Raw genomic sequence first — 16,143 nt, forward strand, 5'->3', positions numbered from 1 at the left:
AGTATAAAGCACCATTTTTAGTTTTGAGTCTCCTGGAAACCAGAGCAAAAAAAGACAACTGAATTATAGGCCTTACAAAAAAGAGACAGAGTACTAGTTTCTCAGAGAAAGCTCCCCCCCGCCACCACCACCCCAGGGAGATGCCAACTTTTCCATCAGTGGAACACTGCTTTCATTTGTTTTAGTGGAGGCATTTACAATTTATTATAAGAAAATGTTTTCGGAAAGAAAGAAAAAAAGAAAGGAGGGAGGGTGTCGGGGCAGGCAGGCAGGCAGGCTGGCTTTTTAGAAAGTGGTATCATCAGACCATTTCATCTCACAAATGAAAAGAGAAAAAGTGAGAACTAGTTAACTCACTTCAGTTGCATGGATATCAAGCAGTTTCATGATCTTATCTAAACTAATCTTAACCTGTAATAATATCTTTTTGCTATATAGAATAGCCCTGGGTCAGCAATAGGTATTGAAAGGGGTGGGGCAGGGAGGGAAACAGTAAACTAATGAAGTAAACTCCTCATAGTTCAATTTGGCATACTTTTTTTTTCCTGCCTTAAATGAAGCTTTAAACATGTAGGAGATGGTCCAACAGGAAATTTCCAGACCTGTGAACCACCCAACGACACAAGAGAATTATAAGGTCACAGAAAACAAATTTTATCCAGCATGTAGATTCAAACAACAGGGATTTGCAAAGGAAGGAGGAGTTACTCTAGACAAGTCTCACTGTAGGAGAGATCTTCTCAATCAGCAGCAGTTTAGAAAGCAACACTATAGGAGCTAGCTATAAATAAATATTAACGCAAAGAAATCTGTCCTAATCAATAAAATGCATGCTGTATGTTTAAACATGTGTGCAACAATGAGTTTACTATCTTAATGAAAAATTTCACTCAAGATTTCCACTTTACCCTCTTCATTTCAATCCTGAATCTGGCTTTCAGGCCATTTGTAGACCACAAATATGCAGTAAATGCAATTAAGACAAACTTATGAAGGAAGAAGAAAAAAATTACACATATGACAACACACATGCATATAATTCCAGACTCTATAATAAAATTACGAAAAAAGAGACCAGCTATTCGCCAAAGAAAGTAAAATTCATGAACCAATTTTGAAATCCCTATTTCCTTTTTAAGTTAAAGGCTTAGGAAAACCTTTTAATAGGCTGTTTCTGATTTTAAAAGAGAGGAAAATTTTTTCAAGCTTTTTTCTAATAGTTTGGAGTCTGAAATTACCAGAGAAATGTATTGGGATTTATAGAATTAACAAGAGTAAAAACAGCCAATAATTTGAAAAAATATTTTTCTTCTAAATGTAGTTTCCATTTCCTTATTTAAAAAAAAAAAAAAAAGCTAATTGATTTTACTAAATAATTTCAGATAATGAAGAAAGTAAGGTTATCAATAAATAACCAACAGTATCAAAAAATAACCAACAGTAAATTAATAACAATGCACACCTATAAATCTAAATTTTTAAGTGATACCAAGAGCTCTTTACATGCTTATGTAATAATTCCATGATAGCAAGTTATTATTTCTTCATATTTCCAAAATATGCAGATACACTCGACATTTCTTTAAAGAGCAAAACAATGTTAAAATACCAAAACTAAAAAAAAAGGAAGTTTTTGGGCTGGGGATGTGGCTCAAGCGGTAGCAAGCTTGCCTGACATGCGCACGGCCCTGGATTTGATCCTCAGCACCACATAAAAATAAAATAAAGATGCTATGTCCGCCAAAAACTAAACAATAAATATTTAAAAATTCTCTCTCTAAAAAAAAAAAAAAAAAAAAAAGGAAGTTTTCATCCAGGTGTGGTGGCACACACCTATAATCCCAGTGGCTAATCCGAGCAAAAGCAAGGCACTAAGCAACTCGGTGAGACCCTGTCTCTAAATAAAATACAAAACAGGGCTGGGGATGTGGCTCAGTGGCAAGTGCCCCTGAGTTCAATCCCTGTTACAAAAAAAGAAGAAAGGTAGGAAGGGAAATTTAAAAAAAGGGAAGTTATGCCAACTTTCAAATGGTAAACACTTTTCCTCTACCCATAAATAAGATCAACCCTAAGGGAAGACTTGAGAGAAAATAACACATAAATCATTAATTTAGTGCTCCATCAATATCGCACTGCCAGACACCAGTATCTCAAGTTAAAATCATTTTAGATATTTAATAATTTGCTACTGGACATGAGAAATATATAAATATTTATTTTTCTACAATCCTGTACATACTGTTATGTTGTCATAAAAAGAGTTTTCCTTTGCATAGTGGTGATAAACATTTAATTGCCAAGCAATCTGTTATTTTCTTCATTTAGCTACTGTTTTACTTTCCTAAAAATCAGTATTCATTGCAATTATAATCAGAAGAAGCCTGAAGGATAAGTTAATAACAAAATTCACCTTTGTTGCTGTTTTTGCTTTCAAACCTCCATTCTCCACAACACTGAGGTCCAGCTTGCCATCATCCTTACTTCCTATAGCTTTTAGTCCTTGCAAAAGTATATCACGTAAATTTTGATAAAGAGGTTTTTCTGTATAGTCCAGTAATTTCACAGTTTCCATGTATTTAGCAATTTCACCTGAAAGAATAACACAACCATTTCTAACTTTTAATCACAAATATGACATGTTTATCTCTTACTCCTAAGAAAATGATTCAAGGTTATAGTAAAATCAAAATGGAAGCATACGGACACCTTGTTAAGATATGAATTTGTTAATCATTTGTCCAGCGAAAGTATGTTTTTCAATTCAGGAATTGTCAGGCAAAATAAAAACATATTTTTAATTGTGAGAAATAACAAAAGAGAACATAGACTTAAAATTTAAATATGCATAACATAACTGTAGTTTTCAGCTTTAAAAAAAAAAAAAGAACCTAGAATAAAATTCTGGAACTAAAATGTCCTTAAGTACAACAAGTATCACAGCCAACATTTTTTGGGCATGGAAACCAATATTACTATAAAATAGAGCAGCATTCTTTGTGTTAATAAAAAATAAAACACACCAAAAGCAATTAAAGAAAGGAACAAGAAAGCCCAGTTTTTCCATAAAAATCAGCTTCTGGTTTTTCTGCACAATGTGGCAGAACCTTATCATAAGAATAATTCCTAGAAGATCAGCATTGTTTAACATTCAAATTCCTTCCAGGGCTACTGCCACACACACACAGTTCTTTCCCCTGACCCACAGACCCACATATTCCCTGCCTCACATGCTGGTTCTTAGATATGTAATTGTCCCCTCAAATCCCAATAAATTCAAATCGAAACTCCTAACCTAACCGTAAAACCTACTCCCTGCAGTTTTCCCTGTTACTGAGTATTCCATCCCGGTTGAGGCCAAAATCTGTTTTTCTTAAATCTCCTCCTCTTCTTCTTCCATTCCACATCAATTCATGGAGGCATTCTGTCAGTGGTACACAGACACACTCACTAATTCCAATACTGGAACGCCCGGGGCCCAGGTACTCTGTGTAGCTACTTGGGACACAACAAGAAAAAAATCCCAAACTTCCACTTTTTCATTCTGAAAAAAGGGATCTACAAAACACCTAAAACAAACATCACTGGGTCTAGCAAAATACTGAAAATTTTCCCTGAGAGAGAAAAATGGAAAAGATCTAATTTTACTACTTCTATTTAGCATTACTGAAAAAAATCATACATTTTTTTAACCAATACAGTAAGGAAAGAAAAGAAACAGAAGGCATAATAAGCAAAATAAAAAATATAAGTCTTTAGCTGCAAACAACATGACAGTACATGTAAAAGAATCTTCTACAGAATCTAAATTTTAAAAAAAAACTACTAAAAAAACTACTAGAATTGGTGAACTTAGCAAAGTCACAGAGACAAGGTAAATATATTATAAAACGCATTCTATTTGTACATCTATAAAAAATCAGTTGGAAAACAAAAATTTTAAAACATACCCCTTAAAATAACATTCCAAAACATCAAATGCCTAACATAAATACAATGAAATATGAGCAAGATTTTTTTTTGTAGGAAAAAGCTATAAAACCCCATCAAGAGAACTGTAGGACAAATTTAATGAATATATTCCCCATATTAGTCAAATGGAAGACTCACCACTACTACAAAGATGTCATTGTTACCCAAACTAATCTAAAGAATCAATTCAGTCCCAAAGCTCTAGCAAACTTAGTGCATGATGTACACATGTAGAATAGACAAGGTGATTCTAAAATTTATTAATTAAAATGCAAAGTGCCAAGAATAGCAAAGTCAAGTTTAAAGAAAAACAGTGCAAGAGGATTTAAACTACCAGATTTCACCAGATGCCAAGATGTAAGATAAAGCTACAATAATTAAGAGTGTAGCTCAAAAACAGACAAAAAAACAAATGAAAGAAAAAGTTCAGAAATAGATCTATACCTGATTTATAAGAAAGTGGCATCAGAGGGAAAGAGCAGTCTTTTTAAGAAAGACTGCTGGGTAAACTCCATACCAACTTGGAGGTGGAGAAAAAAAAAGTGACCTATTATAGAACACACAGAAGTCAACTGCAAGTAGACAACATACCTCTATGTATATGCAATTGGCAATCTGTAACTGTTGAAAGTTAGAAATGACCTAATAGTAGAACATATAAATAACGGTATATAAACATAATGGAATACTACACAGAAATGAAAATGAACAACTACTCTTCAACATGCAACAATGAGGATAAATTTCACAAATGAAGCACTGAGTGAAAGAAAAAGGATATTAACAGAACTAAACGCTAATTTCATGAGGGCAGGACTTGTATCTATTTCATTCAGTATATGATTCCATTTTTATAAATCTCAGAAACAACTCTTTGGTGTTAGAAGTGAAGCCAATGAGGACAGGTTAACTGGTTGGAGGCACAAAGGGTAATTCTGGGAAAGCCATATTATATCTGATGTGGGTGGTAGTCTGCAATGTTAAATAGCATAAATAAATAGGACAGACATTTCTCTGAAGAGGAGGACAACTGAGCAAAGGCCAGAAAAGACTTCTGTATATATGATGTGAGAGAAAGAGAAAAAGAGAGAGAGAACGAGCACACTTGTCCCTCCTCCACTGCCACTTCCCTTGCTTTGATTACTATAGCCTCAGAATCTGCCCCTCTATAGTGTGTCACAACAGAAGCCAGAAATTTCCCTTAAAGTCAACATCACTATTTCTCCAAACCTTACACTCTTGCTCAAAAAAGGACATATTTCTCAAATCCACTTGGCATCATGTCCCTTCTGCCTAGAACACTAACTATTCCTCAGCCTTCCAGAGCTTACTCCCTTACTTCCTCTGAAAACTGCTGAAATGTCCCCCATTCAGTAAGGCTGTTCCTGATCTCTTTATGCAAAATTTCTATCCTCCTCCCCACTTTATTACCTCTCACATCTCTATATCCTAATCCTATTCTCTGTTTTCTTATTGTTCCAGAGTACTGACATGAGGTATGATAAAATTCAATTACTTGTTTACTATCACTCCCAACTAGAATGTGAGCTTCACGAGGGCAGGGTTTTATTCTGTTTTGCTCAATGATGCATATATCCCAGTGCCTAGAACAGTCCCTACCATACAACAAAGCCTCAATGAATACCAGCTGAACAAGTGAGTGAAATTGCTTCTTTTCCTCAAAGCACTGAATAATTCTATGGAGCACGAATATTCACTTGCAGCTCACCTCTGAAAAGGGAAGTGCTTTTTTAGGCGAGCAGGCTCAGTACAATGTCCCCATTTAAAACACCTATACGCTTCCAATACAAGGCACTTCACAACACCACACATTCTTCTTTCCAGAAAAACAAAACCCCTATGAACATTTAAGAAGTCTTTTCCTACCTGGCTTGTTTTTCTCAGGAAAACATTTCTCCATCAAATCTGAAATATTTTCTCTGTATCTGTTAAAAATTAAAGAATGGGTCATTGTTTGAAGCTTGAAGTCACAGAATATTGTTAAGAGTTAGTAACAGTAACGAGCACATTAAGCAACATTGAATTACATCCTAAATACTCTCACAGGCATTCTTCTAAAATAAATTGAAGTCCAAGAAACTTTCCTGTTCAATAAGTACTTTCTTACTTCCAGATTAGTATCATTTAAAACTACAGTTCCTATTGAGAGATTCTGACCAAAAAGAACATTTGCCCTATCATGCTTCCACCCCCCAAAATAACTCAATTTGTTCTTTACCTAATTTTGGAATCTCTAACATAGTTAGGATCTTTCAAATTATCCTCCCAGGGGAGTTGGCCACTAAGCCACTGAATCATGCAATAACCAAGTATTTCCAAATCACCACGTCTTGATGGCGCTACAAACACAAAAGAAGAAAATTAAGCATAATAAAATAACTTTTATTTCAAATATATGTGTGTCTATATACACCTATATTATGTACTATATATGTATATAATATGTATTATATAAAAGCATATATATTACATATACATATATATAGTACATATATACATATACGTATAATACATATAGTGCAATAAGGTAAAAGAAGTATTACTGATAAACCCTAGGATTTCAAACTAAGTCTATACATGGAGGAAATAAACTATAAAACCATGACACATTTACTATTGTCTTTGGAAAGCCTGAAGATACTAAAACTGTTAAGAACTGGGTGTTTGAGACTCTCCAGTGTTCGACATAGAAAATATAAATGACTGCAGAAGAAATAAGCTTAATCGGTAACAAAATAAAAGCTACCTGTTCTAATATTGTAGCTGAATAAGAAACTTACAGACATTAGAAAAGAAAACAAACAAATATTTCAATTAAAGCTATTTAAAACCAAAAAGAAATCTTCACTGGAATGAAATGAACTACCTTGCCACTGCAACATTCTCAGACATCTTGGAAGGACAGGACATGAGAGGGAAGAGAATGCATGAGGGCCATGTTATATAACTGTAGGAGTCTAACCTCTGCCGTCTTTCCCCATCCCATTCTGCCTCTTTAATTCTTATCTCCCTGTTTATATTTATGCATAATTAAGACTCATGTAGGAATTCTGTTGAAAACATTAGCAGCATATTTCTCATTCAAATACCGAGGACATACCCACGCCATTGTGTGCATCAATGCTGGTGAATTCAAGAGTGCCATCATGACATCTTTTGGGGTCCTCTTTGTATTCTTTATGAACTCCTTCTGGACAGTACCGATAAGCAAGGCCATAATCTACCAAGTAAACCTATAAATTTCCAAGTACCAAGACAAATTAAAGCCAAAATCATTGTAACTATATTTCTTTGCTGTACAGAAATAAAATACTTCATTTGAGGGTGCATTCACCTACAAGGACAAACTACAGCACCACAAACAGGTTAGAAGCAAAATGTACACAATAATAAATATTCAATTCCGAAAGGCTTTCAAAAAAAAAAAAAAAAAACTTTTTTACTTATTTTTTGCAGTTCTGAGTACCAAACCCAGGTCCTTGTGCATGCTAGGCAAGTTACTCTGCCATGGAGCCACACATCCAGCCCAAGATTTTTTTTTTTTTTAATAAAAATGTTAAATGATATGTCGCCATGGTCCAAAGTATTAATTGACTTTGTATACTTTTTAAAGTATGTACTAAACTTGTAACCAATCTTGTCTCCTCAATTTACCAACTCTTATAAATCTTACTTTATCTTAGAGAGGTTAAAACAAAATTGAGCACAAAGTCAATCATCAATACATGTGGCAACACAACTAGCACTTCCCACAAAGAAAAGCACACAGAGCATAAGACTGCTGACAGAACAGACAGATACAAGTTATCTTCTATTCCTATTACTTCACTTATAAAATAATCAAATATGAATTTACTTCATAAAAATGGTTCAAGGATCCTAATAAAGATCATTAAGAACTTTTAGATAAGGCCTTTATCGACATTTAAATACTGTATATTAAAGCAAGTCTTCATAATCTAAGCTAAATCTGAATAATACATACACACATATCTGGGGGCAGATACATGTGGATCTGAGTAGCACACAAGACTGCATATTTGGCTGTCTTCTATCCTATAGCCATATATCACATCTCTAATTCTGGGTAACTATTACAAATATATGCATGCAGGCAAAACAGGAAACTGAAGTAAAAAATACAAAGATAGATCTAATACTGAAAGAAGAATCTCTGAAAGATAACAGAGCTACAAAATATTTCCACATAAACAAAAGCAGCATGCTTTAGCCAAGTGCAAACTAATGTAAGTTGCATTTTTATCATATTATACAAGTCCACACCACTTTAATTAATGGAATCCTTACTGCTCTGGTTCTTGGCTATTTTATTTTCAAGAGAGAAGCATCTTAAATGAGATGGCTAGAAAGAGTTGGACTAATTCTGAGACTGCTTTTAAGATTTGTGAGTCAAACTATAGCAACTTTCTTCTGTTAAGCGACCCTTATGCCCACCACCACTGATGTGGGAGTGGAGGGGAGCAAACATACAAGATAATGGTAAAAAGGAGAGCCAAAGCAAAAAGCAAAATGAAGCAAGAGGGAATTAAAACAAGGTTTGAAAGAAAAAAAGAATGACATAAAATACTAACAAATGATTGCAATAATCAAAGTACCCAACATATTTAGAATGTTTAAATCTTCTATGTATATGAAGCTAAGAAATGAGAATTATGGCCCAACTATGAGTGTCAACTAAAGCTTACTTTTATCAAAATTATGGAAGATACAAGAAAATTATATAGATTCCTCTACTCCAACTAAACTGATCCCCCAAAAAAGGTATAATAACATTAGCTTTTCTCCTTGCCTTAAACAGTAAAATATCACAAAGAGAATGTAATAAACTAAAAAACGCACATTTGAATTCCAAACACTAAGGGTATACAAATTTAGACAGCTCAGATATTTCTGTAAACCAATTGATTTGAATAATCAACATGTTAAAGACCAAATTTTCCAAGTAACAGAACACTTACATTTGATGGATTTCTTGAACAAAGGAAATAAAAAAAGTGACAAAGCAGACAGGCAAACATAATTCATTGGTGTACTATATAATTTTAAGCTTCCACCCCCAAACAGCTATTTGAAATTCATTTTGTATCACAAGTACTTCTTCTGAATATTATTTAGGGCAAAATAGCCAACTTGATCAAGTGCCAACAAATTGCATCAAAAATGTAGAATGTTAACTAGATAAAAGTGTCAAGAAGAAATATTATTATTACCTTTTTAACTTCAAAAAGTAAAACTTCTGCATGGGTTCAAGAGTTCAAAGCAACCATATTTGTTTTCAAATAATACATTTGAAACAGAAGAAACTAAAGTTCCAAAGCTACCTGGTCAGGATTCTTGTAGCTCAGAAGAAGATTTGAGGCCTTAATATCTCCATGTACATACTCATGCTCATGAATATATTCCAGAATATCCAGCTATGGAAAATATCATACAAAATAAATTAATGCAGTACCTAACACAACCAGCAGAGGACCAAACTTCAATACACAGTTAATACAGGCTTTGCTTTATTAAAAAAATGATTTTTTTAAAAAACATGAAGAATGTAGCTCACATACAATTCTTAAGCTTAGCTTCAAGACCGTTTTCCGAGAAAATCTTTTGGCATTTGCTTCATATATTTTCTGAAGGTCACTCCCAAAGCGATCCATTATCATAAACCTGTAACTGAAGTCAAACAAGAAAAGTCAATGAAGAAAATATAACTCAGGAAAACCATACTTTGCACTGAGAACTCTGCTTTCAAAGTAATTTTTTTCAAGGAAATATAGAGTAAGACAGTAGTCTAAAAATGAAACAAAGAAATATACACAAACATTTGAAATATTTCTCTCAACCAGAAATCTCAAAAAAAGTCAGTGCTTTCCTACCTTGCCCTTTACTTGTACAAGGGCTCTCTTCCTGGTCTCAACTAGTTAGAAGAGATAATATTTAATTTAAGATAATGCCCACAAAGAGAATCCACCAGATTCATCTACAGCAAAAATAAAACAAAATAATAAAAGCACTAATTATTCTCATAGTTAGTATTAATTTATGTTCCTAGATAATAGCTTCATTCTTTTGACTATTTTCTCTATTTTTAAGGTACATTTCAGCAGCACTAATAATCTATACCATGATCATCAACAGATGCTATAATAGATACATAAAATGTCTAAATGGTATAAATGGATGATACATTAAAAACTTATTGGCTGAGATTTACGGAAGAAGAAATATCCAGGAAAAATATGACAATTTTTAGTTTTGCAAGAAACCAATCATGTCACCTTGGGCAAGTAACATTACTTCCTTAGGCCACAACTTCTACAGACATAAAATGAAGTATTGAAAACTCACCCTTTCTAAGGTCTGTTATAGCTTTCCAATTCTAAGATTCAGTATGTACTGAAAAACATTACTGCTTTGCAGAAGCTTTCCAATTTCTAACTTGTCTAGTTAAATCATTCAAAAAAATAAATCAATAAAAACCAAGACCACACTCAAAATGTATCCAGCTATCTTCCAATAGGGTAGGATTACGAATCATCATCCTCCCAAGAGCAAGCATACGCTGGATGCCTGGAGTGAGCACAGCACTGCTCTGAGCACTTCAGCCTGGCCTCATCCATAAGGCAGATACTCTGATCACCCCATCTGTCCTCCAGCAGTTAACCACTATATCCACAGTACAAAATAAACAGCACTAGAAGACAAAAATCCCACTTAAATGTTGTAGGCTTCTATATTAGAAATACAACATGAATTTAAAAGAGAAGGAAGAGCTAACTAACATTAAAAGACAACACACCAAATTTACAAAAAAAAAAAAAAATCAGGATTCTATCCATTTTTGAACTGGAAGAGAATTAAAGATCTTCTTGTCTATATATCTTTTAATAAACAAAATAATATAGGGAGTCAAGTAATACATCCAAAGTCATACAATTAATTAGTGGCAACAAGGTATTCATTCCTGTAAGATTTCCTGGTATCCTGAAATAATAGAGGGAACAGTGATTTTGACTTTCTGATTTCTTTTGTATAACAGGGTTTGAAAAGTTGAGATGACACCAGGACACATGTACATTTTTGCTTTAACAAATAAGTGATGGGTGTAATTATTATAATAACATATGCATAACAAAAATACAAACTTCTGCTGACAGTCTGAAAGAGGGTTAAAACACAATTACTTGATGCAACATAGGATCTATTAACAAATCATATCAAATAGGTCTTTGTCTTTATCCACAGATCACCCCATCACTATTCCAAACAATCCCTAATCTCACCATTTCTAAATTATAAATATCAACTGAAGCATGATTCTAGAAAGACAATTCTATCTATCATAGAGTAGTAAAATAAAGGTTATTTCTGAAGAACTCCTTTAAAGTAAAACCTTTCATGTATTTTCTTCTGGGGAGTTGGATGTGACAATTCAAGTAATGGGAAAATATAGATCAGTATAAATGATTTCATAATGATAGCAGCTACGTTTTTACAATCTTAACACTGTTCTAAGCTCTGTGTGTGTATTAACTTAAATAAGCTACAGGGAAAAGTGATGATTTTTGGCAGGAGAGGTGGTTAGAAGAATAACCTTACTATTTTTTTTAAACTGTTGATAGACCTATAATAGTTATTTTTAAGAGCTTCCACCTAAGAAGTAAATCAAAACCTCATCCATGATTTTAGGCACGAGTCATGTACTCAGTTTATAAAACAAACAGGCTGAGGTAAGGTGTCCCATCCCCCACCCCCGCACACACCACTTGTGAACAGTGAGCTAACACAGGCAGAAATGTGTCTGGTTCCAGTCCCCACACTCTGGCACTTCTGAAGTTCTCTTCCGGCGTCCTTGCCACAGCTTACACCAGCCTATGACCCACCGTGTCTCTCTGGCTCTGGTCACCTCAAAGCAAACTTGTTCCATCAAAACCACAGGTAATGTTACATGTGATATCAGGGAGTTCCCATACTCCCCAGAAACGGATGATTGTCAAGAGCTGCCCCTGCTCTATCTTTTCTAATGGCACCAATTTGGTCTGGGCATCTGCCCTCCTCCACACAACCATGTGTTGCACCAAGTCAATACCTGTGACCACCTTGCCCCTCCCAGTGCCTAGTGAGAGAGAGCACTAACAAAAGCCTGACAAGAAAATGTAAGAGGAATTCTGCCACAGGACTCCAGGGAAGGTTTCTAGAAAAGGGAAACTCAGGAGATGATGGTATCATTTTCTGCCATTGGGTCTGTGTCTAGAAGTGGGACATCCACCCTGAGGCCATACAATGGAGAACTACAGCCAAGATGAGGAAAAATAGGAAGACAAGATACCTGGGCCCTGGGTGATTAAGATGGCTGAGTCAAAGTTTTCCTTTCCTTGTAACTAAGAGCATTCTAACCAATATACCCAGTTCCAATCATTCATATGAATATTTAAAAGGCACCAATTATACAAAGTATTAGGAGTTTTCTCCAACTCAACTATTCCAACAACATTCTATTCTCTCAATTCCTAAAATATCTTGAGACAAAGTCACAATTTAGCATTTAACTGTTCTTGAAATGTTTCATGCATTTTGTTTTCTCTCATCAACTAAACTAAAGCCTTCATAAAGAATAAGACTCTAATTTCCCATGGTCAGATAATATATCCAACATGAAATACCAAATGGAATCCTAAGGGCTCTCTTTTGCCTCAAGAATGTAGTGGTATGCATGTGTTTATTTCAAAGGGAGGGAAATGCAGGGCCCTTTGGGCTTTGTTCCCTTTGTCAGGCTTCAGCTAATTGATATTGCTCCATAGAAGTAGTTAAATTAGAGAGGCACACCCTTTCTAACAGAGTATCAGTCTGCTGCTATGTAAAGCAGAAGGTAGAGATAACAGCTTATTCTTCTTATTCGCTGACACACTCTTACCTACTGACATTGTTGGATGCTCAATACATAATTCTTGACTAAACCAAATGGATAGGAAATGCTCAAAAGAGGGAAAAGAAAAACAAACCATGCATTTTTACCTTTTTCCATTTTTATCATGTAGGCCAGATCCCCAATACTTAGGAACACCAAGGTACTTCATTTTATGTGTACGAACCCATTTCTGAACTGTAAGTTAAAACAGAGGCTTGTGATTACAACTACTATAAACATAATAATTTTTTTTAAATCACTAAAAAAGTAGGATGTACTTACACAAGACTTCATCTTTATTCATAAAAGTACAGTATAACCAAAAACAAAAAGTACAAAGCATTTTTATTAGCCTACAAAATTGTTACCTAAATTGCTTTTAAAGTGAAAAACCTGCAAAAAGCATTTTTTTAAAAGCCACTGTACTTCAGTTGCATTTCAACTCTGGCTATGTTTACTTGTTTCCACAGGACAACATGCCCTCTAGCCCAATCTGTAAGTTTGGTTTTCTTCCCTCAGTCATTAGATCTCTTCCTCAATCAGCAAACACAAATCTAGGAGATACGGTAGCTTTTTGGTAGCTTTTCTTCGTTCCTATTGTAAGTTTTGGATTCTTAGAGGGGAGGTGTTAAGATAGAAGGAAGCAGAGCAGCTGGAAGAAGTTCTGCTCTTGACTCAGACACTCTCTGTTCTATCTCATCAATTATGCAACCCCCCAGGTTATGCTCTACAGAATTTAGAAAAATACTCAAAAAGATTTGGAGATTCTTGAGTCTAACTCACAGATTAGAGTTACTGCTAAATTTTTTAACAATATTCCCTAAATCATACTTTATCTTTATTCTATTTTTTTATCTTTATTCTATATATCATCAGTAAAATCTTATAACAAACCTATTAAGAAATCCGAATCATTTCATACAACTCTCATTTAAATGAAATTTATTTATAAAGCAAAAATAATCAAGGGTCAAAAGATGTAATGCTCTAGTCTTAGATGACACAAAATAACCTAAAATGGGATTGGTCATTTAAAAAGTATTAATATATGTATATTGTATTTCTTACTTTGCTCTGGTTTAGCAGCTCGCTGGTAAAATTTCAATTCAGTAAAAAGAGGTCCATTGTCACTAGGTTCCTTAAAATATAAGACTTAATTAGTACCAGTACTAGTTAAAATTATTGAGTTATTTACAGTGAACTTTCAACACAGACTAATAAATTAATTTCTTTCAAAACACTGTAATTCTCATACTTAGATTTATAACTGTTTAAAGATTAAGCCCAACTATTTAAGAATCTTTTCGATACTCTCAGAATAGTCCATAACTTATATATCTCTCAAGTTCCATTTTCAAAACCAATAAAATATACAAAACCAGATACACAGCTCGGTCTTTGCAGAAGTTTAAGAAAAACGTTTAAACTAATTTTCATCTTTATTAAGCTTTCCCTTAAGCAAAGACCAGCAACCATGTTAACTGTATCACCAAGGGGCTACAAGATATTTCTGAGATTTAATAAAATCTCAATACCTGATTTAACCAATTAATGGCAAACTCCCACTCTTCTGCTGTTTCTCATCACAGTTTGTTCCAGTATATCAGAACTAGAAGAAACAGACCTTAGCATTCTGGAGCTCCAAAGCAAGCGAGCACTGTCCACTGAACTGTATACTTTCCTTTCTGACACTGATTCCCATTATTTTCCAAACCAAGGAGCCCTACAACTTATTTCCCATATAATAATTTAATGTCTAAAAGAAAATGGGGCTTAGTGACAATTTTCCACCAACTTACTGAACTGCATTCATTTCATATTTTAAGGGACATCAACAAATAAAATTACTATCAAAGAGGCATACATTCACAAAAAGATATTCTGAACAACAAGAAATAATAGCTGGTAAGGAGTTTTGCCTTGTTAAATAAATATGGAAAGGTGAAAAACAGAATTTTATGGACTTCTTAAATTGTGAATTTTTACTCATTTAGTATTTACTTAGTGTTTGATATTTTCTTATTTATTATCTATCTTATTTATTGAGAATTGGGGAAAAGTTTAAAAGCAGTGAAACCTTCAAATAAGGAAGTAAACATTTCCAAATTAATTTGAGAGTTGCTCTTCTTTAGGAGGTATAAAGAAAATTATTTTGGATGGAATAGCTGCATAGCTGAAGTTTAAGGTTCAACAGAGCAGTAAGAGACCTCATAAATGAGGCCCATCATCTTAACTGACAGAAAACTTGTGAAAATATATACAACTGTTTTTTTCCCCCACTCAAAAACCCTCAACTGACACAGAAGTTCATTTTGCTCCATGAGATTTAAATAAAACCACACTTATACATACAGTGTCTTATCCTGGATTTTTGTAATTCAAAAAATAGAAATCCCTAGTTAAAGTACTTACAGGAAGACTGCCAATCTAGAGTCAAGCAATACCAGTTATGAATGAGTATAACAGCAAAGGGGCAACCTGTGTAACACTTGGATCAGGACCTAAAAATAAGCTTTCCTCTTCTGTCAAGGTAAGTATACTTGCCAGCCCAGCCTTGGAAGAGTGGTTCACATGGGCTTGGCATGGCATCAACTCCTTAGAAACATATCAACATATTGAACCAATCAACATATTGAAGTTCGAGGATACAATCCCTAAATTGCCTACTCAGCACCTCAAGTTTTTCCATAACCTGTGCCCCCTTCTCTAGCAGTAATGGTAGCTGAGAGACATGTATGAATGTTGCAAGGCAATGACGGAGTAAGAGTCACAGAATCAGTGTAAGAAATAAAGAAAAGGAAATAAAGAGAAGGAATTTTGGTTAAATTTTGGAATTGTTCAATAATATAATTCAGGTTTGTAAGGGGTTTTCCTAAGACAAATCCTGGCTTATTACCATCAGTATAAAATTTTTGATTTATTCAGTTTCAACCTATGTCATATCAACTTTAATTTTCAAGTTTTCCTTCAGGCAATAATTTATTAAACTTATAATAATGAGAATCAACCATATAAATCAGGCCATTATAATGAAAGCCCCACTACAATGAAGGCTCTTTGAGCTCATTTCATACTTTTTTCTAATCCAATAAGCTTCCATTATAACAAAATAAAGGAGCTACTTCCTTGGCACTGCATTCTAGCCAAAGCTAGCTATTTCTGTTGGAGAAAATACCTTAACTCATAACTAAAATTTTATTAACATATTTCAAATCTAAAATACTTTGCCA

General features: G+C 34.1%; 1 protein-coding gene across 3 annotated transcripts in view; it reads right to left on the minus strand.

The window, feature by feature from the left end:
- The window catches only part of Vrk1 (VRK serine/threonine kinase 1), a 79,266-nt gene that overhangs the window by 16,203 nt on the left and 46,920 nt on the right, over nucleotides 1-16,143 (minus strand). For all 3 annotated transcript variants that reach the window (XM_027950924.2, XM_027950922.2, XM_027950923.2), the window contains 8 exons: nucleotides 13,982-14,051; nucleotides 13,021-13,108; nucleotides 9,570-9,678; nucleotides 9,333-9,425; nucleotides 7,091-7,223; nucleotides 6,209-6,329; nucleotides 5,857-5,915; nucleotides 2,411-2,589 (listed from right to left, as the gene is read on the minus strand). In XM_027950924.2, coding sequence (XP_027806725.1) covers nucleotides 2,411-2,589; nucleotides 5,857-5,915; nucleotides 6,209-6,329; nucleotides 7,091-7,223; nucleotides 9,333-9,425; nucleotides 9,570-9,678; nucleotides 13,021-13,108; nucleotides 13,982-14,051 — 852 coding nt within the window. The remainder of the gene's footprint in view (nucleotides 1-2,410; nucleotides 2,590-5,856; nucleotides 5,916-6,208; nucleotides 6,330-7,090; nucleotides 7,224-9,332; nucleotides 9,426-9,569; nucleotides 9,679-13,020; nucleotides 13,109-13,981; nucleotides 14,052-16,143) is intronic.

This window comes from Marmota flaviventris, chromosome 2 (genome assembly GCF_047511675.1).
Source record: "Marmota flaviventris isolate mMarFla1 chromosome 2, mMarFla1.hap1, whole genome shotgun sequence".
In the NCBI taxonomy this organism is placed as follows: domain Eukaryota; kingdom Metazoa; phylum Chordata; class Mammalia; order Rodentia; family Sciuridae; genus Marmota; species Marmota flaviventris.